Here is a 24,167-nt window from a genome sequence, read left to right on the forward strand (position 1 = left end):
ATAGCAGAAATTATGAGCAAAATTTTGAGCAATAAGCCATCATATGTAATCCTTGAGGCAATTTGTGGGTCTGAGAGCATACTAAAATTTAAATTTTTAACGTGATTACTAACAATTTTGATTAATAATTCTGCTTCTAAAAGTGCTTATGGGAAAAGTTTGTTCTGATTTGATATCTTTGAAATTTTGCTAATGACATCATTGATCTTAATTTCTGCATGCCACTGAAAATCTATCTTTGCTCTTTTGTCCTTTTAGCTAAATAACAGAAGATGATCTGTTACTTCCATGCCTTAAGATTTTAGATTTTTATATATGACTGACATTTTCATGTCATAGTAACATTTATTTGTTTTTGAGCCAGGTCCGGTGGTGTTCAGGGCTTACTCTTAGTTCACTACTCAGGGTTCACTCCCGGCAGGGTTGTGGGGTGCTCTACCCACGCTACTATCTCTCCAGCCCATATAATAGTGACATTTAAAGGCTCGACTTTATTTGTTTTGGGATTGGAAGCTGTATCTAGTTGTTCTCAGAGCTTTCTCCTGATTGTGCTCAGCCTTTTCGTGCAGTGGCAGGGATTAAATAAGGGACAAGCACCCTACCCTCTGTGCCGTCTCTCTGGGCCTTGACTTTCTTTTGCTATCATCTTTCAGACTTATTTCTAATAACCCTGACTAAATATATTTAAAGTTACCTTTTAGGGTAAGGAATGGCATTAGCCAGTACAGTTCTCTGAGAATAGTAATGGACACACATTTTAATAACTACAATCAAGACAGAGTCATGAAAAAGTCCACCATAGCCCAGTAGAACACATGTCTAGTTATTTCTGAGGAGGGCAGGAAAGATTCTGCCCATAAACGTAGTTTATAATATTACTGTAGTATGCATTTGTCTTAATAATGAAAATATAGTGGCAAAATAAAATAAATTCGCATTTAAAAACCACGATCTAACTGTGACCCAACTGTTTATGATCTTAATTACTTGTTTGTTTGCTTTTGGTCAGCACTTGGTGGTGCTGAGGGCTTATTTCTGGCTTTGTGCTCAAGGATCAGTCCTGGAGGTGTTTGAGGAACCACATGGGGTACCAGGAAGCATCTAACCCATGTCAGCTCTGGGCAAGGAAAGTCCTTATCTGCCTGTACTCTCCATCCCTGGGGTTGACTTTTTAACTATATAATTCACTGCATTTGAAATAATTTGGTAATTTAAATTTTTTATTTTATTTTAAATTTTGTTTTGATTTTTTGCTTTTTGGGTCATACCTGGTGATCACTTAATCACTTAATCCCCGTTATTCATCGATTTACTCAAGCGGGTGCCAGTAACGTCTCCATTCATCCCGGTTGCGTGCTAGCGTAGCCCAATGGTATCTGTTCGTTCTAGGAACATGCAGAGCCTCAAACCGATCATTTAGGGTCTTGACGAAGAAGTCTGACCATCTTGTAGGTGGGCGTCCATGTGATTTTTTGATGTCCCGTGGAATCCAATCAGTAATGGCTCTAGTCCAGCGTAAACCTCATTACGTGTCCAGCCCATCTGATTTTTGATGTCTTGGCAAATGAGACAGCGTCCCTGATTCTTGAGCGTTGACGAAGATCAGAACTCCGGATTCTATCTCTCCTTTGAGTGAATTGTGATATTCCAAGCATAGCTCTTTTGATTCCTCTTTGAGAGACCCAAATAGCGTTCTCATCCTGTTTTCGTAGGGTCCAGGTCTCTGAGGCATATGTTAATGCAGTAAGAACAGTGGAATCAAAGAGATGTGCTCGTAGCTGGAGGTTCTTTGTCCTTTTAGTTATTTCTTCAACGTTCTTGAAGGCATTCCAAGCCGCTCTCTTCCTCCTGCACAACTCAGGTGCCAGGTCATTCATCATGTTGATTTCTCGACCTAGGTACATATAACTGTTGCATTCGGAGATGGTGGTTCCGTTGAGATGCACAGGGTTTACTCCTGGCTCTGCACTCAGGAATTATTCCTGGTCATGCTTGGGGGCTGGAGCGATAGCACAGCGGGTAGGGCGTCTGCCTTGCACGCAGCCAACATGGCCGACCCAAGTTCGAGTCCTCCGCCCCTCTCGGAGAGCCCGGCAAGCTACCGAGAGTATTCGATATGCCAGACACAGTAACAACAAAGTCTCCAATGGAGACGTTACTGGGCCCGCTCGAGCAAATCGACGATCAACGGGAGGGCCTTTACTATTTACTACTATTTACTACATGCTTGGGGAACCCTATGGAATGCTGGAAATCGAAACCGGGTCAGCCACATGCAAAGCAAACGCCCCACCTACTGTGCTATTACTCCAGCCCCAGTAATTTTAAATTTTAATTACTCACCCCCACCAAACACTTGTGGGAAAAATACATGAACATAATATTTTTGGAATGGTTATGATTACATAGAAAATAAAGGGTCCTAGAATTTGTTTCTAGAGTCAACCAACTTAATAAAAAGTCTTGGATGTAGAATTATAAATACATTGGTAAACTACATGATGTGATTACATGATCACACCTTTTTTTTTATTTAGTGAGGGAATTTGTATATTAAATGTTCATATTTAAATACCTGAAGGGATTTGTATGGAATGTTTTTGGGGGGCTTTTTAGGATAGTGTGACTTTTTTTTTCCATTTTGGGTCACGCCTGCCGATTACAAAGGGATAACTGCTGGCTCTGTACTCAGGAACTACTCCTAGAGGTGCTTGGGGGACCCTATGGGATGTTGGGAATTAAACTCGGATGGCCACATGCAAGACAAGTGTCCTCCCCACTGTGCTATAGCTCCAGCCCCTAGTGTACTCTTAAAGTCCCAAACTTATATTTCAATCTCCATTTCTGTCCATGTTAAAAATGTGGGTGTCATGCAGGAGTTCCCTATTTCCAGTTCTGTTCATGTTGAATATTGGCAGCAGTTTTGATAGAAGAATTTGGTAAAGCGGGTGGTGGATCCTTCCTAGGATGAAGAGAATGTAGTTTGTTGGTTGATATCAACTCGAATTTACCCATAAAATAAATATTTATGTGCCATCTGCAAATTGTTTTATGCTCGGGCATGGCCTGAATTTTTTAAGCATACATTTCTGTCCCTATTATTTAAAACATGTTTCGGAGTGATCGACTTGCTTTTCTGTCTTCTTTTTCTCTTAGTACATGCGTTTGCATTTGTGACTTTCTTAATGATTTGGGCCCTCTGCTCCTTAGTCTTCAGCAAGTTTCTAACCTACATGTTCTAGAAGAATCTGGGATTTTTTTTCTTTGATTTTATAGCTATATTCATCAGAGACCAATTGAGTTATTCTAAGCAAATGTCATTTTAAAACACCTGTGTCTTTCATAATTAATGGAGGTCAGAGTTAAGTTTTATGGTGTCTCTCGATAAAATGAGTCATTTAGTTAATATGCTCATGATGGTGCAACCTTTCCTTTAATGCTGGCAGAATTTTATTACTTTACATGAAGACACAAATGAAATTCGTCTATTGAGGCCTACATTGCTCCTTGGGAGAAGATATTGTTGTGCTTAGTGATTTGTTGCTAATAGGTCCCTGGAGATGTTGATGGAATGCAGGAATGAGTTATTCAGTCCTCCAGTCAATAAGAAAAAACCTCCACTGGAGAGGAAGAACATGCGCGGAGATGTCCAGTGGGTGAAGGATGAATGGGCTTCAGAAATCTTCATTTGCCCTACCAAAGTGAACGGCTTTGGGATTTGAATGATCCAGTCTGTTGGATCAATGCAACCCTCCTAGATTATTGCTCCTCAAAGTATTATGGTTATTGCATTGGGATGAGCATTGGAAAAGTTTGTTCCAAGGTGTTTGAAAGAAATTCGGAACCATACTAAGAAAATCTTACCCTTCTATTTATGAGAGCTGTAAAAACCAGCCTTTATAGTGCGGTAAACTTCTCCTTTGTACTTCTGACACTAGAGACGGAAAGGAAATAGAGAATAGTACCTCTGAACTGTACAGCTGATCCCCTTTGAAGACTCTAATCTCTTCACCTCATGCTCTTCAGCCTGTGTCCCTGCAGGGTGGCAATATTCCTTATTACTGCTTATTTACATCCCAAGGTAGTATGAAGATTAATAAGAGCCTTTAAATGCTTTGGGTAGCTCAGAGTATCACCGTGTTGGAATGACTGACCATCCGCGAAACATTTGGTTAACATTCGCTGCTGGCGAGGGGCCAGGAGCATTCTTCCTCAGTGTTGGAAAGGCTGGAAGCCTCTCCTGCAAACCTCATATGTATTGTTCCCCTCCTCTCTACTCTCACAATTGCAAGATAAAGTGGTTGCCTCTTCTGGAATGCCCTGGAGAGCAGCTGCTCGCCGAGAACATAGATCTTACTTTAGGCAGTGAGAGGTCCAACATCTGGGAATATCAACTTTTTATTTCTTTTAGAAGGGTTTTCTTTCTTTTTCTAACCTTTAGCTTTGTAGGTCATTGACCCAAATGGTGATGGATCAAGCTGTCTTGGGAGATTTCAGGTCCCTCGTGTTGCTTAGCTGGATGAATTGGAATTGTCCCAACATCAAAAATGGGCTCAGCTACACTTGGAACCTGAGAGGTTCAGGGAAGGGTTTTGAGAGCCCCACCCTCTGCATTTATTGTCAGATTCTTGGGTTCCAGAGATGCAATTAGAGAATTCCACAGTGTTTTATTTACATTTCATCTTTTAAAATAGGTTTCAAATTGTTGAAAATAACGATAAAGTAAATACTGAAATATGTAATGTTGTGTTATTACTAATACGGAAAGATCCAGCAAGGCATTTAATTGCCTACTTAGTTTTGAATCTCTTATTTGAATGTACTAGGAACTTTTCCTCCAAAAGCAAATTAAGAAAGCAAAACATAATAGCTAACCATTCAAGTTAAAAATAGACCTTTATGGATTGGATAGATAGTTTAGGGAGGAGGATGCTTGCCTTGCATGAGGATGACTGTGGTTCTAATCCATGGCAATGCATGAGATTCTCTGAGCAATGCCAGGGGTCACTCTTGAGAGATTCAGAATAGCCCCTGAGAACTACTGGGTGTGGCCCCAAAACTGAACAGCAAAATTTCCTTTTGAGGCTGAGTGAAAAGATGTGAAACTTCCATCTCAAAATTTTGAAGTTTATAAACTAATTTTATAATTAACAAATAAATATTATACTTAAGTATTTTTGAATTAATTTTTCTAAAAAAGAACTGTTTTACCTCTCATATGTTTTTATTTAAAGTCATTTGGAAATATAGTACTTGGTTGTGAAAAATACAATGTTTCAGTTAATTTTTGAAAAGCCTTTGTCATCTAACTTATAAAGTAAAGTAAGTAAAGGCCCTCCCGTTGATCGTCGATTTGCTCGAGCGGGCCCAGTAACATCTCCATTGGAGACTTTGTTGTTACTGTGTCTGGCATATCGAATACTCTCGGTAGCTTGCCGGGCTCTCCGAGAGGGGCGGAGGAATCGAACTCAGGTCGGCCATGTTGGCCGCTTGTAAGGCAAACGCCCTACCGCTGTGCTATTGTACCTATAAATAATCACAAACATTTAGAAGTTTTTTTTAAAACATACTGACAGATTGTGGTGCTTAGCTCCAAAAGAGTGAAGAGTAGCTTTGGGGGTCCTCTTTAGTATTCACCTAGGGTTCTTAGACATTTGAACCTCAATGCCATGGCCCTGCAGTTACAGGAATTGCCAGGGGCACCCTAGCCGTGCGCCATGTTACACTCAGTTATGTGTCGGGGACCATGTGGTGTCAGGGATAGAACTGGTTTGGGCTGCATGCAGAGCCTACACCTGCTCCCTATACTTACAGTCCTACCCTTAACTGAAGGATCTTGAGTGCTCTTAAAATAAGTAAATAATCACTGTATCACTGTCATCCCGTTGCTCATTGATTTGTGAGCCTGTTGTTCATTGATTTGCTTGAGTAGGCAACAGTAACATCTCCATTGTGAGATTTGTTGTTACTGTTTTTGGCATATCAAATACACCACAGGGAGCTTGCCAGGCTCTGCTGTGTGGGCGGGATACTCTTGGTAGCTTGCCGGGCTCTCTAAGAGAGATGGAGGAATCAAACCTGGTTTGGCTGTATGCAAGGCAAGTGCCCTACCCGCTGTGTTATTGCTCCAGCCCAAGTAAATAATACTCACCGTAAAATAAGTCTTGGGAGGCAGGCTCAGGAGGAATCTCTGGTAAATGATGGGGAGAGAGAAGAAGCTGTCTCATCAGGCCAGTAGGATTAGCATATCCCCTAATGGGGAGATGGATGTGCCAGTCTCATTGTCCTCCCAGAAGCAAGAATTGATGACCGATGCCTAATGTTTGTCACAAGATTAGACACAGAATGATGTCTCTCATATGCAGACTATAAAGAATCTCTGGAGGCGAATAACAAATGCCCATAGGCAACAGAAACGGAGAACTTCTTTTTATTAGGAAGGATCCCATAGTACGGGAGCACAGTGGAAGGAAACTGGTCAATGGTGTAGGCAAGTGGACATTTAGGTGGAGAATGTGCTGCTGGTGGAATATTTCATGTATGAAAAGTAGTTTGCTAAAATCAGTGCGATGTTTAAAATAATCAAGTTTGTCATCAGAGTTCTGAAAAATTGGATTTTAGCAAAATTATTTATAAATGTGACTGTGAATGAACAACAGAGAAGTGAAATGATTGTCCTGTAAGAAATATCACTATGTGAACATATCACTATGTGAACTCTGTGTGTGTGTGTGTGTGTGTGTGTGTGTGTGTGTGTGTGTTTTCATGTATACATGTGTATGTATGGCACAGTTGAAATTAGGAAGAGGATTTGGAAGAATTTATTGATGAGGCTTTGTGGCACCGTGGACCAGGGGTCCCCATAGTGACCTCTTTTCAAATTGTAGGATTTTCCCGAAATCTTAATAATTTTAAAGGTAAATCATACTGTATCTCTTAATGTCTGGAAGATTCCTCAACTATAATTTGGGAGGCTCATGCCTCCAAAAATAGGATGACTCTAGATTTCATAAATTTGTTTTGTTTTCTTTCTGGGGATGCCCCTGGTGGTGCTCAGGGTTGGTTCAGCTTATTTCCTTCCTGTCATAGAGCCAGCCCTTACTTCCATCCCCAGAGCTTTGGGATTGTCTCCTCTTCATAGATCCTCGGGGGCTGCTTTCCGTCTTCTCCCCATTTCTCCTGCCCCCTTGCTGCACCCGGGATCCCACTCCTATCATGATCTTCAATTCCTGAATGACTTTAGGGCTCCTGGGTCCACAGGAGGATTGTTAGTTCTATCGAGCAGCAATAGAATCCGAAGCTGAAATGACCCTGGAGATGGTTTCCATGTTCTCTTGGCCACAGTGCAGGCTTGACCATTCTTCCTGCTCATGGTTGGAAACACTTCTTATCTCTTATTTCTTATCTCTGAGTCCTTCTGCCATACTTGGGCTCTGACTCTTTCAAACACTGATGGCAAACTCCCGGTTCATGCTTCTGAGCTTATCAAACCTTGAATCCATTCTGCAAGATAGAGTGCGGCAAGGTTCAGAACATAGCTGAATTTAGAACTTGGATAAATTTCATTTCTGTCTGTCTGTCTCTCTGTCTATCTCTCTCTTTCTCTGAATTGTGGGGCCAAATCTAGCAGTGATCAGGGCTTACACCTGGCTTTGTACTCAGGAAATCACTCCAGACAGGAGAAGGTTAGGGGACCATATGGGATGCTGGGGAATCAAATCAGGGTTGACTGTATTCAAGGCAAGTGCTCTACCCACTGTACTACCTCTCTAGCCCCCTATATTTAATTTCTGAAGGAGGTAAATGTAGGTGTTTTATACGAATGACAACTCAGAAGACTGACTTTATATAAAATCTTTTTCAGAATTGATTGCTTATGGCATTTTTCTGTTGCATATAATCAAAAAAGCACAACTACTAATTCTGATTTACATTAGTCTCTCTCTCCCTCTCTCTCACATACACACACACACACACACACACACACACACACACACACACTTTGCACACATGCACACATCTCTTTTTTCTTAACTTTTTCTCTCCAAACTGAAATGTGTTTCTGTTGATCTATAAAATACCTCATTGAACTGTAAGGTCCAAAGAAAACTGAGCCAGATTTAACAGGACAGTAATTTGAAAGATGAACATCACAAATGTTTTACCCTTGTGCTTGTGAGTTTGAATGGATTAAAAATAAAAAGATTTTCTTTTTTGTGTTTTGTAGAAACTACCTCTTCAGACTCCAGCTTGAGGACTTGTCTCTGATTCAGGTAGGTGCATCTTAACTTTTTCAAGCTTCATTTCCCATCCTGATTATCTCACTGTTTGTGTGGGCAGATGTTTGGAAAGCTGCCGATCAAGGCAGAACTGGGCCTAATTTCTCTGTAGGACTCCCGTTCTGTATGACTCATTGCTGCTTTATTCCCCAATTAGTCTTTTTCTCCTCCTGGACCACCCACCTTTTTATGTGCTGCATCTCTATCTACTCTCTGTCAAGTGGTAGATAATCTGAAGGACGTTTCCTCAATGTTGAAGCATGTCCTTTCCCCTTTGTTTAGAATAAGCATTGATTAGTTGGATTCATTCAGCTATCATAGTCTTATAAAAATCCTCTCCCTGAGAAAAAGCAACCGTGTTCCCTCTTTGTCATTTATAATTAAGCACATAGAAATAGACGATAAATAAAGGGATGAAAAACGCACTCAGGGCTAAGATGAAATGTTGCGATGGAGTGTAAACCTTGCATATGTGAGACTTTGCCACCTCCAGAAGATGGAAAATCAAAACAACCCAACCCTATAAATAGCAGAGCATGAGCAAGAGTCGAGTAAGATGCTACTTACCAACTTCTGTTTCTGTCGAAGTAGAGCAGACACTAGTGCTTGAATAGAATCCCGAGATCCCAGGGATTGAATGGAATCCTGAGGCCCTGGTCCTTGAATGAAGTGCTGATTTTAATGGCAGACTGGATGGAACCCCAGAAACTCACTTTCCCCCACCTGCTGTGGGTCAGACGGGCCTGCCCAGGTCCTCCTTGGCCTAGGAGGGGTGCGGAGATGAACACCTTCTTCACCAAGCTTCTTGACCTTCCCAAATGGCAGGAAGTGCTCCTGGGACTGTGTGCAGTTTGTTTAAAGCTCTTTGACCAGTTTTATTATTGTCTTCATATCTAGGAGTTATAAGAAGTTAATACAGAGAAGTTTATCTATAGTCTCCTCTTCATAATATTCAACATTCAGGGAACTTTAGAACTGAGGTTTATTGTTAGGTATATTTGATATTCACTTGAGTATTAAGTCAACTCCGTGTACAAAGCTAATGCAGGTGGAAAGCCAGGTCTTTGAAGCTCATTGAACTGCTTATGATCGAACCCCAGATGTCCCCCGATAGTGTGTTTCCTTGTCTGTGAAATGCCACAAAGCAGTCCCCTCCCCTATGTTGCGTCCCCTCTCCTATGTTGCTGCTGAAACAAACCCATATCGGACATGTGAGAGAGGCCTAGTAATATTTCAGCAGGTGACTCTGCTTCTTTTTAATTACCACATGTCAGCAAAGAAGTGCTTCCTGCTTTATTTTTTGTTTTTGGAGGGGTGTGGCCCTCTCAGGGGTTATCCTGGGTGTGGTACTATGGATGGTGCATTTGGTTGCAGTGAGCTGAGGTTTGCATTGTGGACTATGGCAGAGAATGGTGCTCATGGCTTTAAACCTGTCCAGTAGGTGTGGCACTGCTGACCTGTCCCTCTCCACCATCCCTGTCCCGTGCTCTACTTTTGTTTAAAAAATTATGGCAATAAGTTTTCCAGAGTTTTCCATCACTCGGGACCATGAACTATCTTTCTGCTGAAATTTAGTAGATAACAATTCTTAAAAGCAGTGGATTTGTTGGTAGAATCATAAACACCTTAATAAGAAATCAGAATGACCAGTTTAGCCAACATACATCTGAAGACTTTAGTTTATATTTTTTTAATTGATTCAATTTTATTTTTAAATTTAATTTAATAAATACATGTAGATCTTGGGGCCAGAGTGATATTCCCTTACATGTGACCAGCCTGAGTTCAATCCCTGGCACCCTGAGTGATCCCCTGAACCCTACCAGAAGTGATTCCTGAAATCAGAGCCAGGAGTAAGCTCCCTTGGGTGTAGCCCAAACAACAACAAAAAAATGAGTCTGAGATCTTTTATTGCATCCAAGCAGTATATTCAACTCATTCTAATTCTCATGGGTTTGATTATCTGTCATATTGAGTGTGCTAAGATGGTGAATTGTGTAATTAGCTGTATTTTACCACACAATCATTTCAAATTTTGTGCCTTTTATTTTATTTTTTCTTCAGAAATGCTGGTTTCAACCATTATTTTGAATTTTTGATAGTGAGTATAAAATGTTTGGACTGAAAGAAACAGGGTGTGATGATAATGATGTATGCAGTGATTATGCACTGAAATATGTTATGGATGTGTGAAAAAAATACGTCAGTGTGTTCATTGGATTCCTAGTTTCTTAGCTGTCTTTACCGAGATGGTCTAGAAGAAATTTTATCCCAGAAACAGTGAGCATTCTTCATACACACCAACTGATTTCTGAATATAATTCTCTACTCTAAGGAACCAAGGTGTATTGGAAAAGTAACTGATTTCTGGGTCCATGCAGCCTCTGTGCCAAAGAAGCAAGAGAGATCTTATATCAGAAAGCATCCAAAGTATGGAGGGAATATGTTCACAGTATCTAGTAACCAGCCTGGTTTTCTCCACCAGTCACTCCCCCATACCCCCCACCTTCCCCACCTCGGCCCCAATGGAGACTGGGATGATTTGGTAATTTAAAAAAGTGACACCCAATAAGAGAGAGAGAACAAAAGGGAATGCCCTGCCACAGAGGCGGGGGGGGGGGGGGGGGGTGGATGGAGCGTGGGAGGGATACTAGGATCCATGGTAGTGGGAAATGGGCACTGGTGGAGGGATGGGTATTTGATCATTGTATAATTGAAACCCAAGCACAAAAATTTGTAAGTCTACAACTGTACCTCATGATGTCTCACTAATAAAAAAAAAGTGAGAGCATGAGATTATAAAACATTACATAATCTAAAAATCTATGAGTGGATACTAACATAAAAATAAATGAATGCATAAACAAATGAAAGAAAAGGACTATTTTTCCTTATTGTAAAATAAATAATATTTACTGGATGACTTAACTGGTAGAGTACAGTTTAGCAGCGATCACTTGAAAAATTAACCCAGGCGAGAAAAATCAATGATTGCTAAAATTATGCTCACGAGTTTGATGATGACCAACATGGGTATGTAATATCCAAATATTTACCTTGAACATTCATAATGACAAGAGGCACACTTGTTACTGAGTTGTGACCTAAACTAGCCAGTTCCACCATGACCAACAAGTCAAATGCTAGTTCTCAGGAATGGGACAAAAATACATTCTGATTCAGTGCACTGGGAAGAACCCAGCTAGATTTGTATAATATTCCAGCTAAAAGTCCTAACCAGTTTTATCATAAGGAACCATTACTCAAACACAGAGAGGCATTTTCCAAACTGACTTCTACTCTTCAAAAATTAAAGGCATAAAACATCACAAAAAGCAGACAACTAGGAATGAACGCACCAACTAACAAAGCCCTTGATCCCAAGCATATCTTGGAACACAGAGACATTTATTCTTTGTAATCTATGTGAGAATTCCAAAAATGGCATGGCCTGCCGTGGTAGGAAGTTGAGACCCTGTGCTTAGAAAGGAGACTCTTGGGGTCACCGGAAAAATTTTGAGTCTGCAGGTGATGTAGTAGAAAAACCATTCCTGGCTTTGTAGAATGTTCTTGTTCTTTGAATGAATCTGCCGAGATCTGGAGGGGGTAAAGGTATCAATTTAGTAAAGGTAAAAGGTAAAGGCCCTCCCGTTGATCGTCGATTTTGCTCGAGCGGGCCCAGTAACGTCTCCATTGGAGACTTTGTTGTTACTGTGTCTGGCACATCGAATACGTCACGGGGCGCTTGCCAGGCTCTGCCGTGTGGGCGAGATACTCTCGGTAGCTTGCCGGGCTCTCCGAGAGGGGCGGAGGAATCGAACTCGGGTCGGCCATGTTGGCCGCGTGTAAGGCGAATGCCCTACCCGCTGTGCTATCGCTCCAGCCCTAACTTACGAAATGTTTGAAATATTTCAATGTGTGTGTATCACTAAGTATTATTTAATGAGTATGTGCTAACATAAGGAAACACACACACATTGAAAAGCTATGCACACAGGGCAGGAGTGATAATCTGGAGCTTGGGGGGCATCTGCCTGGCACCCTGCCAGGCTGGGCTTGGTTCGTGATATCCCTTATGATCCCTCAAGAATAATCCCTGAGTGCTGCTGGGTGTGGCCCCCAAACAAACAAAGAAAACAAACAAAAATCAAAGACTGCAGATGCACAGAGAAAGAATGTTGAAGGAAATGGAGTAAAATTTTGGCCAGAAATCTAGGCAGGACTGTGAATCATTGGGCTGTTCTTGTACCTTTTTACGATGCAATTTCAAAGTAAATGTTGGACATTCATGAGCACGTGTATCTCACACACACGTACACACATGCACACTCATACACACATACACACACGTGTATGTGTAATACCGGGGAGCAGGGGAGCCTCCATATTTTTCCCTTCCCAGTCCTTCGTCTGTGTTCCCTGGCATCAAGCTCAGAGAATGGGCATGAAGAATGCTCAGTGATTGGCACAACCTCCGTCTCCTCCTGTCCTGCCGCTCACTGACAGCCTTGCCTACTGACATAGGACCAGGGGCAGGGCCATGTGAATGTGGACATGACCGCACAGCCCTGCCAGATGCTAGTTTGTGCTGTGCCTTGGCTGGATGATGGGTCTCTCTGCCCATGCACAGCTGGGGATGCCTGTGCTGCTCAGTTACCCTCCTCCCTTGTTCCAGTGGGGGTCAGAGTGGGGGGGAGAGAGAGAGAGAGAAGGAGGGAGGGAGGGAAGGAGAGAGGGAAGGAGGGAGGGAGGGAGAGAGGGAGAGGGAGGGAAGGAGAGAAATGATGCTTTTCCACTGGACTCCCAGGTCCCCTCTCTCTAGGAATGTCTTTTTTCCTTTGCATAGCTTACTATAACCCAAGTAGCCATTTTGAGGGCACTGGCTGAAGGAAAGCCTGCCCAGATTTTTAACGGTGTTCTCCCAACCCAGCAAGGGTTTCATGCGGCATGGAATGGCCTGATCTGGCACCAGAACAAGCACAGAGATGCAGGAGAGGTACTTACAAACAATGTGTTTGGTTGAGCCCAAATGTTATCCATTTGACAGGGAAACTTTATATGAAAGGAATAGACTGTGTCCCGGTCTGTTGTGTGAGCATGCATGTGCATATGTGTGTTTGTGTGTGAGTGTGTGTATGTGCATGTGTGTGTGTGTCTGTGTATGTGTTTTTGTGCATCTGTGTATGTGCATGTACGTTTATGAGGGCAATGATCTCTCTACAAACCGATGCTCGCTCTGTATTTGGCGCCCATCGGCGTAGCCTTTCTACCATCAGACGCTCTGGTTCACGGGGCTGAGTTCTGAGGCTAAGTATCTCCTGTGCTGTAGAAAACATGCATCTGAACTGGATGGAGTTCATAGGAACTGGGGGAAGTTTCAGGCTAGTCATTGTCTCCTTCCCCCTCCAAAGAAGATAGGAAATGAATGTAGAGACATGGGGAGAGGTGGCCAGGCAGGGCCTTTCATTCGCCAAGGGATGGGGCCCCTTAAGCACAGGCCCAGCCTCTGCCCTGCGAGCCCAGAAGGATTAGAGGTGAAGGATATTGGGTGGTGGAGATGTACAAGTTGGAGCATCAAAGGCTTAAAAGTTAGCCATGTAGAAGCCGTGTTGCCTTAACTGCAATTATAAAACAGAAAAACACGCCGGGCGAAGCTTCACTGGATTCGACCTCCTCTGCCTGCCAGCAGAGCCCCCCACCCATCCCCATGTCGGCTCACATTGCTGTGTCCCCCAAGTGCCATGGCACAACTGCCCGCGTCTGTGGTGTCAGACACTGTTCCCAGGCCGCAGCAGGCTCTCGGTGGAAGTATCTGCCGGCCTGTCTTCTCTCTCAGACACTCCCTTTTCTTCCTCTTCTCATTCATTTTAATTTGGATTCCCGACTAAAATTAACCTTATTCTCCTGCTGTCCTCTTTCTGGGTAACACCTGGCTGTACCCGGCACTTACTTCTGTCTCTATACCCAGGGGTCCCTCCTGGCAGTGCTCACGGGAACGTCTGAGGTCCCCGGGATTGAACTGAGAGCACCCACAGTTGGGGGCCACCTTACCCTCTGTGTCTCTGGATTGCACTCATAAAGTCTGTCTACTCCCTGAAGCCCTTCCTGGGGTATGGGTCTCCAGTGGCCTGTCCCTGTGCCACTCTGATTGAGGTAGTTCTTTTCTTGTGTCTTAAGCAGTGGATAAAGGGGAAAACTGGATTAGATTGCCCTGCAGGTGGTCTTCTCCAGACAAACATCAGTGAAAGTTTAACTTCTGTTTTGGGCGGGGGTGTTGGTTTGAGTCACGTATGGCAATGGTCAGGGGATTGCAGTGTGCCAGGATTGGGATTCCCACAACCCTCTCTGGCCCCCTCAGAGTGTTTGTGTTAGGTGTCCGCTCTCATTCATGGGTTCAGTTTATCATAGATAAGGCACTGCACTTAGAGTGGTGTTGACGTTTCTGATCTTGGTGTACACACTTACTCATCACCACCCACATGCCGCATCTCCCGGCAGCCCCCACAGTTTATCCCTGCGATCCTTCATGATTGTTCCAGTCTAAGCAGGATATTTAGTTGTTTATTCTCAGATGGGGGCGGGGTGTGGGGTAGCTTCATGTGTATCACTCAGGAGGAAGAAAGTCTCACAGAGAGGAAAGAGAAAGGCCATCCTGAGACATCTCTCTACGATGGGTCTAGACAGCACCTGCAGCTCCATGCCCGCTGCGTCTCTGTCACCCCATTGACTGTCCTCACTCTGTCTCTGTGTTGTTCCTCCTCTAGTTCCATCATTTCTGCACTCACCTGCTTCTCTGACACCCCAGTGACTGTCCTCACTTTGCTCTCTGTACCTTTATCTCCATGCTCTCCTGCTTCTTTGTCACTCCAGTGCCTTGTCCTCACTCTGCTCTCCTCGCTGTTCCTACTCTGCCAGAAGCCGTTCCATGCTCTCCCGTTTCTCTTACTTCTCCATGCTCTCTTCTTCTAGCCGGTTCTTTCTCCTGTCCTTCTCCTGCCTGGTCCTTGTTCTAGGAACACGAGGGAGCAAACTGCTACTGTACACCTTGCCTTTGCTGCCTTCTAGTTAGTGACAGTCTCAGAACCCTAAAGCTCCCACCCAGGTCCCATTGCCAAGCAGCTGCAAACGGAACCTGCTTCTGGACAGGTGCAGACCCTGGCAGGAGGGACTCCGGGAAGTGTATTCGTCTCCTGCTGTCCTGCGTGAAGCAGGGTGGGCCGGAGAGTGCCTGGTGAACATGCGCTGCACAGCTTAGTAGGAAGAGCCTCCGTGGCTGATCCCCTGGAGCATGACATGAGAGGCACGAGCTGGCCACAGACTGCACTGACCCCTCTGACAACCCCCTGGGGTGCTCTGCAGTCTGAGCACAAGGCTGTGGGGGAGGTCGGGCTTGAGCAAGAGAAAACTCCTTCTGCCTTCCCCACCGAGGGTGCTGTCTCCCTGTGAGCAATCAGGGTCCAGCAGTGGTGGACACAGTTGCTTTTTGCCCAGAAACATCATCTGTTGAAAGTCTCCTGACAGCTCCAAGAACACACACACACACACACACACACACACACACACACACACACACACGCGTGCGCGCATTCTCACACACATTCTCTCACACATACATACTCTCACATACACTCATGCACTCATACACTCACAGTCTCACACACATATACTCACACACACTCACACACATACACTCACACACTCACACTCATACACACACTTGCTCACACACTCATACACACACTCTCTCACATACACATACATTAACTACATAATTCTCATACACTCACACACACTCTCTCACACTTTTACTCTCTCGGTCTCACAAACACATACACACACTCACACACTACAATGCCTGTATTTGGAATTCTGTTCTGGTTTTTAAGCAGACCCTAGCTTTCACATGTTCAAAAGAAAGACCAAGGGTTGCTTTAAAAAAAATATATTGAATTCTTGTGAATTACAGAGTCATCCATGATTGAGTTTTAAGTACAGATTCCAACACTGATCCTCTCTCCATTGTCTGCTTCGCTCTGCCCCCCAGCTTGCATCTATAGGAGACACCTTTTCCTCTTTTCCTCCCCACCTTCTCTCAGGCACTGTGGTTCATAATATTGCTGCTGACAGGGTGCCATGTCGGTCCCCTTACCTCTTCCCAGCATCTAGTCCTGGATGAGTGACCACGCCCCTCTGTCCTTGTTGTGGTGACTCCCTCCCTGGCCCACCCCTTCTCTGGCCCCAGAGGTAATCTGCCTCCTGAGCACCAGCACTCCTGCTCTTCATTTCTGTTGCCTCTGGGCTTTTACTATTTCTCTAGTGTGTTTCTTTACATCCAGCATAGGCGCAAGATCATTCTGTGTCTGTCCCTCTCCTTCTGACTCTTTTCACTTAGCATGATACACTCAGCATGCTATTTTCTGTCCGTGTATCAGCAAATTGCATGACTTCATGTTTTCTTAAAGATGAAGTATTATTCCATTGTAGTATTGTAGTGCACTCCAAAGTACTATTCTAAGGTGCTCTTCCAAATTGTAGTATTCCAAAGTAGTGTCCCAAAGTAGTATTCCATGGCACATAGGTACCATAGCTTCTTTGTCCAGTTACTTGCTCTTGAGCATTTGGGCTGTTTCCAGATTCTGCAGATCTGCAGCACTGTGAATATTGCTCCAGTGAACATAGTAGTGAAATGAATTTTCTGCTGTGTGTTTGGGGGCCCTTAGAGGAAATTCCAGGAGTGGAATTGCTGGGCCATCTGAAACTCAATTCCCCGTTAATTGAGGAATGCCCATATTGTCATCCCAAAAGGCTGGACTAGTTGGTGTTCCCGTCAGCAGTGAAAAGGAGAAGGGTTGCTTTTAATTTAAGGGCATCAACCCTGTTTTCCATCAATGACTGGAGAATCAAATATTCATGTGATAACATTTATAAGGCATTCTGCTGCTCGGAGGTGGTGATGAATTTCCTTCCGCTCACTGTGTGCTGAAATCTAGCCCTGGCACACGTAGAACCAATCATCCCCTGCACGGTGATGGAGAAGGTGGCAACTGACTATTCTGGGGTACTGCTCCCACCTCTTGTCATAGTAACGGATTTTTCTACTCAGCATTGCTTTCCTCTTGCCTTGAGCACAGTGGTGGTTTACAAGAACAGAGCTTTCTGGAAACTGCAGAAGACGGCTGGCCTGAAGGGGTATGTTTGATTGACAGGAGGAATGATTGACAGTATCTGTCCCTGTGGAATGGCAGAGCTGGTGGCCCATGGTGTACACACCTTGAGCAGCATCCGTTGGACTAAAGGTGCTGTGACTCATTTAACCTTGTGCGTTCATTCCTGTTCTTTGGGAGAAATGGGCCCCATCCTTTTTCCTCTTGCATTGCTACTGAGCCAGAGGGACTCCCCACCTGTGTCCTGGTCTGATAGTAGGAAGCTGGCTTCCCATTCATCAGCTACCCCTCTGCGATTTATGAATGGAGAACCCCAAAATCTTCAGTTGGCTGGTCAATATGGGTGGAGGGCATGCTGGAGAGTTATGGTACATTTTATTTTTCCTATATCTGTGCTTGTGGAATTGAGCATATAAACCAGTGTGTCTCAGTGGAGGAGGTATTTACCATCCCCCAACAGCTCTTATCACGGTGGGAGGAGAGGCTGAGCCTATGGGCAAAGCAAACCCGCTGGTGGCCAAGACAGCCACTTCTTTCAAAGAATGGGGCATAAGGTGGATAGTCAATAAATACTGATTCTCAGCAATCCACATCAGGGACCTGTATTGCTGAGAATGAATGTGAGTTCTATAAAAACAAAAAAAATATGAATGTGAAAAATCAAGAGTTATGTCTTGGCTCTGAATGGTAATTGTGGTAGTAGATGCCAGCTGCTGTTTCCATATTTGTTGAAGAAGCTCCTTTATTGGGTCTGAGAATGTAAGACTACTTGTTTGAATCATTACAATCTTTGATGTATTTGGGGAATTTTCCCTTTTCAGATATTTTCCTATATTGAACCAGACATACGAATTCTGATTAGTTGCTTTTTTACAAAGTGGCTGAGATTCTTGAGTTTAAATGGCCTCCTTCTATTCATACAGAATTCAATTTAAAAATAAGTTGGGTTCATTTGTAATACCAATGTCTTCACTAATAGGTCATAACAGTAGGCTCTAAAGCTCTCTGTTGGGATTTTTCTGTATAATTTAAAGAATGGTGCGATAGCACAGCAGGTAGGGCATTTGCCTTGCATGCGGCCAACCCGCTGTTGATTCCTTCATCCCTCTCGGAGAGCCTGGCAAACTACCAAGAGTATGCTGCCCGCACATCAGAGCCTGGCAAACTCCCCGTGGTATATTTGATATGCCAAAAACAGTAACAACAAGTCTCACAATGGAGACATTACTGGTGCTCCAGCAAATCAATGAACAACAGGAGAACAGTGCTATAGTACTACAATTGAAAGAATAATACATTGATGAGTAATTTAGAGCAAACGTTTGAAGAATGTATTCATTTCAGCTCAACCTTAGGACCAAGTGGTATGTTTATATTAGATATGGTATAGCTGATTTCCATCATGATCCTTAGAAATCATGATTCTGAACTGATTCTCTCTCTCTTTTTTGTAAATCTAAATTTCTCTGGAAATCATGGTTTTTCAAATTGGAAGGGGTCCATGAGTTGTCAGTCTTAGCTACTGTTTCATGGTGTACATCAATGTCAACCCATTTGTGGTTGGCTGACCCTTGAGTATAGCAAAGGATCCTGGTGCCACACAGCTTAGCCTTGCATGCATAGCAGCTGCATAGTATTCTATGTGCGTATCTACCACATCTTCATTATCCATTTATCTGTCATTGGACACCTAATTTTACAAATAACCCAGACTTCCAAGGCAGCGGAGCTGGCCGCAGGCTACACTGGAGTCTGAGTTAAGATGCTTCGTGCACTTTCTCTGCTAATGTAATTTAAGACATGGCCATTTGGGCCATTGGTATAGTCTCATCTATACCAAGCCCTCAACTGGTGTTTCTTTCTTCTTTTTTTAATGAAAGAACTGTGATTTACGAAGATATTGATAGTTGAGTTTTTGGCATATACCATTTCAACACCAGTCCCACCACCAGTGTCACCTTCCCTCTGTCAAGTGTTCCCAGATTCTCTCCACCCCAACCTCCTCTCCACCTCCCCATCCCTGCCTGTCAACTTGACAGGCACATTAGAAAGTTTCAGTGGTCTGGGCTGGAGCAATAGCACAGCGGGTAGGACATTTGCCTTGCACGTGGCCGACCCAGGTTCGATTCCCAGCATCCCATGTGTCCCCTGAGCACTGCCAGGAGTAATTTCTGAGTGCATGAGCAAGGAGTAACCCCTGTGAATTGCTGGGTGCCCTCCCCCCCCAAAAAAAAGCAAAAAAAAAATAAAAAGAAAAGTTTTAGCGGTTGCAGCTTAGATCTCAGGCTTTCCATTTTGTTGAGTCTTGAATTTTGAATCTGTGGCTGCACCACTTACTCATATTATTGGTATAACTGAAGCCCTGATGCCTGTTCACCCATTATTTACTGTTTTTTCCCCCATTCCCCATTTGTCTCTTTCCTTCTCTCCCCTTCTCCTCTCTATTACTGGGATCAAGGATGATCTAGACGTTACCCCAATCTGATTTTCTATATTAATTTACATACCATACATAAATGAGCTCATCTTTTGTCTTTCTTCTTCTGGCTTACTTCAGTCAACATGATATCTTCCAGTTCCAGCCAGGTAGCGGCCGAGTGCATGATTTTATCAATCCTTGCAGCTGCATAGTATTCCATTGTGCATACCTACCCCATCTTCATTATCCATTTATCTGTCATTGGACACCTAGCTTGATTCCATAGCTTAGCTATTGCGCTGAGTGCAGCAATAAGTAATTGTGTGCATATGTCCTTTTGAGAGACTGTTGGTGGGGGTAGATGTCCAAAAGTGGTATTGCTGGGGCATGTGGCACTTCAATTCTGAATTTACTGAGAACTCTCCATACTGTTTTCCACTAGGGTTACACCAGACAATATTCCCAACAGCAGTGGATTTCACTACATCTCTCCCAACACAGATTGTTCCTACTATGTTTCATATGTGGCTGAGATGGTATCTCACTGTTGTTTTGATTTGGATTTCTCTGGTGACAAATGAAGTGAACATTTTGCCATGCGCCTGCTAGCAATACACCTGTGAGAAATGTCTACTCCTTTTCTCCCCCCATTTTTGATAGTTTTTTAAAAAAATTTTTGTTGTTGATCTCTGTGAGTACATTTTATGTCCTGGTTTCCAAACCTTTATCTGATGTGTTGAATGCGAATATTTTTTCCCATTCAGTTAGCCGCCTTTTAGTTTTAGCCCATGCTTCTTTTGCCCATTTGTTTATTTTTGATTGCATTCTCTTCTCCAGCAGTATAAGATCATTGATGACGCCTTTGAGGTTAAAATCTTGAAGTGTTCTGCCTGTATTTCACTCAGTGTACTTTATGATTTCTGGTTGGATCTCAGAGTTTCTGATCTACTTTGAATTGACTTTTGTGTGACATATAAAATGTGGGTCCAGCTTTAATTTTTTTTTAAGAAGTTTTATTGGATCACCATGAAATGCAGTTACAAACTTGCATGATTGTGTTTTAGTCAGACATTGTTCGAGCATCCATCCCTCCACCAGTGCACATTTCCCACCACCATTGTTCCCAGTGTCCCATCCGCCACCCTCACCCCATCCCACTTCGTGCCTCCATGGCATGTACAATCCTTCTTACTCTCTCCCTAATTTTGGGCAAAGATTGGCAATACAGATACTAAGAGGTCATTGTGTTTGGTCCATTGTCTACTTTCAGCTCATTATCTCCTATCCTGGGTGATCCCTCCAATTATCATTTACTTAATAGTTCCTTCTCCATTGCAACTGCCTTTTCTCCCAGCATGTGGGGCTGGTTTCTAAACCATGGTGTGATTCTCACAGCCCTTATCTCTACTGTCTTGAGGTGTTAGTTTCATATTATGCTACTTTATATTCCGCAAATTAGTGCAGTCATTCTATGTCTGTCCTTCTCTTTCTGACTGATTTCACTTCAGCTTTAATTTCTTACATGTAGTTTTCCCAGCACTATCTTCAACAGGTGTCTCATGAATGACTGAGTGAAGGTCATACGGTGTAGCAGCATGATCCTTTGCTTCCTGTGTTGAGTTTTTCACAGTGTTTGGGCGATTGTTTGTTTGGCTCCAGTAAACCATGACTCATGGGCCAGAAATCCGAGGTAGCCTGACTGTTCGCCCGCAAATTCTCAACTCTTCTGTCCACTCCTATGTTGAAAGTTCGCTGCTGGGAGCTCTTTGACTACCCCCTTATTCAAACATGCTTACTGTCATTTTCCTGTTAGTCCCTGGGGAATTTAGACTTGCTGAAATGTAGGTCTAGAGCCAAGGCTTCAAATGGTAGTTTCTGAGAGCATTAGTTCAGGGGGGTTCCTTGTTAGTGACAGGCATTTGTGCTTTCAGTGGCTGAACACAGAATCACACACACCTTGTTCCTCATTTCCCACATCCTCCGGGGTCTGTCTTGTGCTGCTACCCCAGAGGCCTGGGAATCAACCACTATCTCCCCACAAAACCAGCACGGACGACTGAGCAGGAGGTATCTGGTCCTTTCCTGCTGGGAAATAGCTGTCAATGCTCCTGCTTAATTTCTGTGGTCACACTCAGCCACACGAGACTGCCACCAATAGTTTAGGGTGGGGTGGGAAGAATAGTTGATTTAAGTCCCCAGGAAGAAGCAGAAAACTTGGTTGTTCAGATGATGGCCAACAAGAACATTTTTCTCCCAGTTAGAACTGGGCAACATGAGCTAAGCCACAGCGATACTCTGTGCCATTCCTATCCCCCGTCTCAGTCTTAGCCAATTTAATTTTCTCTGATACACAAACAGATTTATTCACGCCTCTCACATTTCTGTAAATAACAAAGCGGGGATACTTTGAACAAACCACTTAACCTCTTTGGACCTCAATTTCCTCCATGGCGCGTGTTGGAGAGGCGGGTCTCGGAAGACTGAAGTGGATTATCCCCACGCAGTTCCTCTTTGCTGAAATTGGAATGTGCTCCATCCTTTCCCCGCTTTTCCGTCGTGGCTTAAAGGTCTCTGGAGTCCAGCATCTTTAAGGAAAACTTTCTGTGAAATTGGAAATGTGTTATTCGGTTTATTTGATAGAATTCAGTGCCCTAATATGTCATGAACATGACGGCAGCAGCGTGGAGAGACAGCAGATGTGACAAGTAGCTGCCGTCCCTCTGCCCCCCACTCCTTCTGGCCCCCACCTCACTATTGTCTTAAGCATCACGGAGATGTGTGTGTCCCTTTCAGCACTTAATAGAGGAGGAGTTGGAGTTTGGAGAGTTTAGCACGGTTACCCTCCCTGGAATGTGCTGGACCTTGGGTTTGAACTTGGGTGATTGGACCCAGAGGACAGTGCAACTGATGTCGGTGGGCCCCATGGGTGATTTATGTAAAGCGGGGAGGAGAAAGATAGTCAATTTCTCCCAATCTGCCTCTGCCACCTGGGATGCAGGGTTACTGGGTTCTTATCTCACTTCGCAAGAAAGGAATTTCGGGAGTAGAGGAGCAGTGAAATTACACAGGTTTTTTTTTTTTTTTTAAGAGGTTTTAGGGCTGGAGCGATAGCACAGCGGTAGGGTGTTCGCCTTACAAGCGGCCAACATGGCCGACCCGAGTTCGATTCCTCCGCCCCTCTCTGAGAGCCCGGCAAGCTACTGAGAGTATTCGATATGCCAGACACAGTAACAACAAAGTCTCCAATGGAGACGTTACTGGGCCCGCTCGAGCAAATCGACGATCAACAGGAGGGCCTTTACCTTTTACCTTTAAGAGGTTTTAAAGGGAAGGAGGCAGAGAAAGTGGGAAAGAGTGAAGAGTAACCTGCTCAAAAGAGAACCCGGGCTTCTCTAAGGGTGGAGAGAGAGCCCCCCCACACACACCCCCCAGAATTAGACAGGAAAGTGTGAGAGTCCACACACATCTCAAGAGGGGAGATTCGGGCAACACGTGCTCAGGAACTGCATGTGCTCGGCCACCTGGGCTGGGCAGCACATGCACACCCCTCCTTTGTTCAGGGTGGCTTTTATAGAGTATTTTCTAGGGATGTCTTGGTTTGGCATGTTCTGAAGCCTTCTCTGGGCTAAATCACTAAAGTTAATCTGATTAAGGGAGAGATCCAAGGGTATTGGAGGAATTGTCTTCATGGAGAGGGGTCCAGTCGCCTCAGGGTCTGCTGAAGGTTTTATCGGGTCTTATTTTCTGTGTCCACAGGGTGGATCAACCTTAGAAATTTTCTTCCCAGAAATTGTGTTGACCTGAATTTCATTGCCATTGGCATTTCCCTGGCCACCTGCCTACATCACAGCCATCAGGAGCCAGCTTGCCCCTTTCTTCTGTCGGTTCTGGCTTCCATACTGCCAAAGTTGATGGCTGGCAAGGAATACGGTTGTCAGTCTATAATCACAATCTAATCTGGTTCCAGGTTGGGTTTCCGGGAAGTCTGAGGTGGGGATTCTTGTGCTTGTCCGTCCTGGAGGGCGTGTTCTCAACAGGTGGGGCTATGGAGGAAGGAAAGAGGAAAGAAGGGCCCTTCGGGGAGGAAGGGGTTATCCTCCAGCAGCTGCCTGTCCTCAAGAAAGCCCTGGGCAGGCTGAGAACTGGGAGGACCTCGGGGATTAGGATGGATCCCCCGCCCTTAAGTCATCAACCACAGATTCTTAAAATCTGGACAGTTTGGTGATGTAACTTTCTGACCAGGCAGCTCTCATCAGCCAGGACAGTTCTGGAGAGAATGGGTCAGCTGTGGGCCTGTGGCTGCCA

At 44.0% G+C, this 24,167-nt stretch overlaps 1 protein-coding gene across 1 annotated transcript in view; it reads left to right on the forward strand.

Moving 5' to 3' along the window:
* Window positions 1-24,167, forward strand: part of SEMA5A (semaphorin 5A) — a 302,092-nt gene that overhangs the window by 59,637 nt on the left and 218,288 nt on the right. The window contains exon 3 of the mRNA XM_056109051.1: window positions 8,228-8,273. Within this exon, the coding sequence (XP_055965026.1) occupies window positions 8,228-8,273 (46 nt within the window). The remainder of the gene's footprint in view (window positions 1-8,227; window positions 8,274-24,167) is intronic.

Source organism: Sorex fumeus, unplaced genomic scaffold, assembly GCF_029834395.1.
Source record: "Sorex fumeus unplaced genomic scaffold, SorFum_2.1 ptg000264l, whole genome shotgun sequence".
In the NCBI taxonomy this organism is placed as follows: domain Eukaryota; kingdom Metazoa; phylum Chordata; class Mammalia; order Eulipotyphla; family Soricidae; genus Sorex; species Sorex fumeus.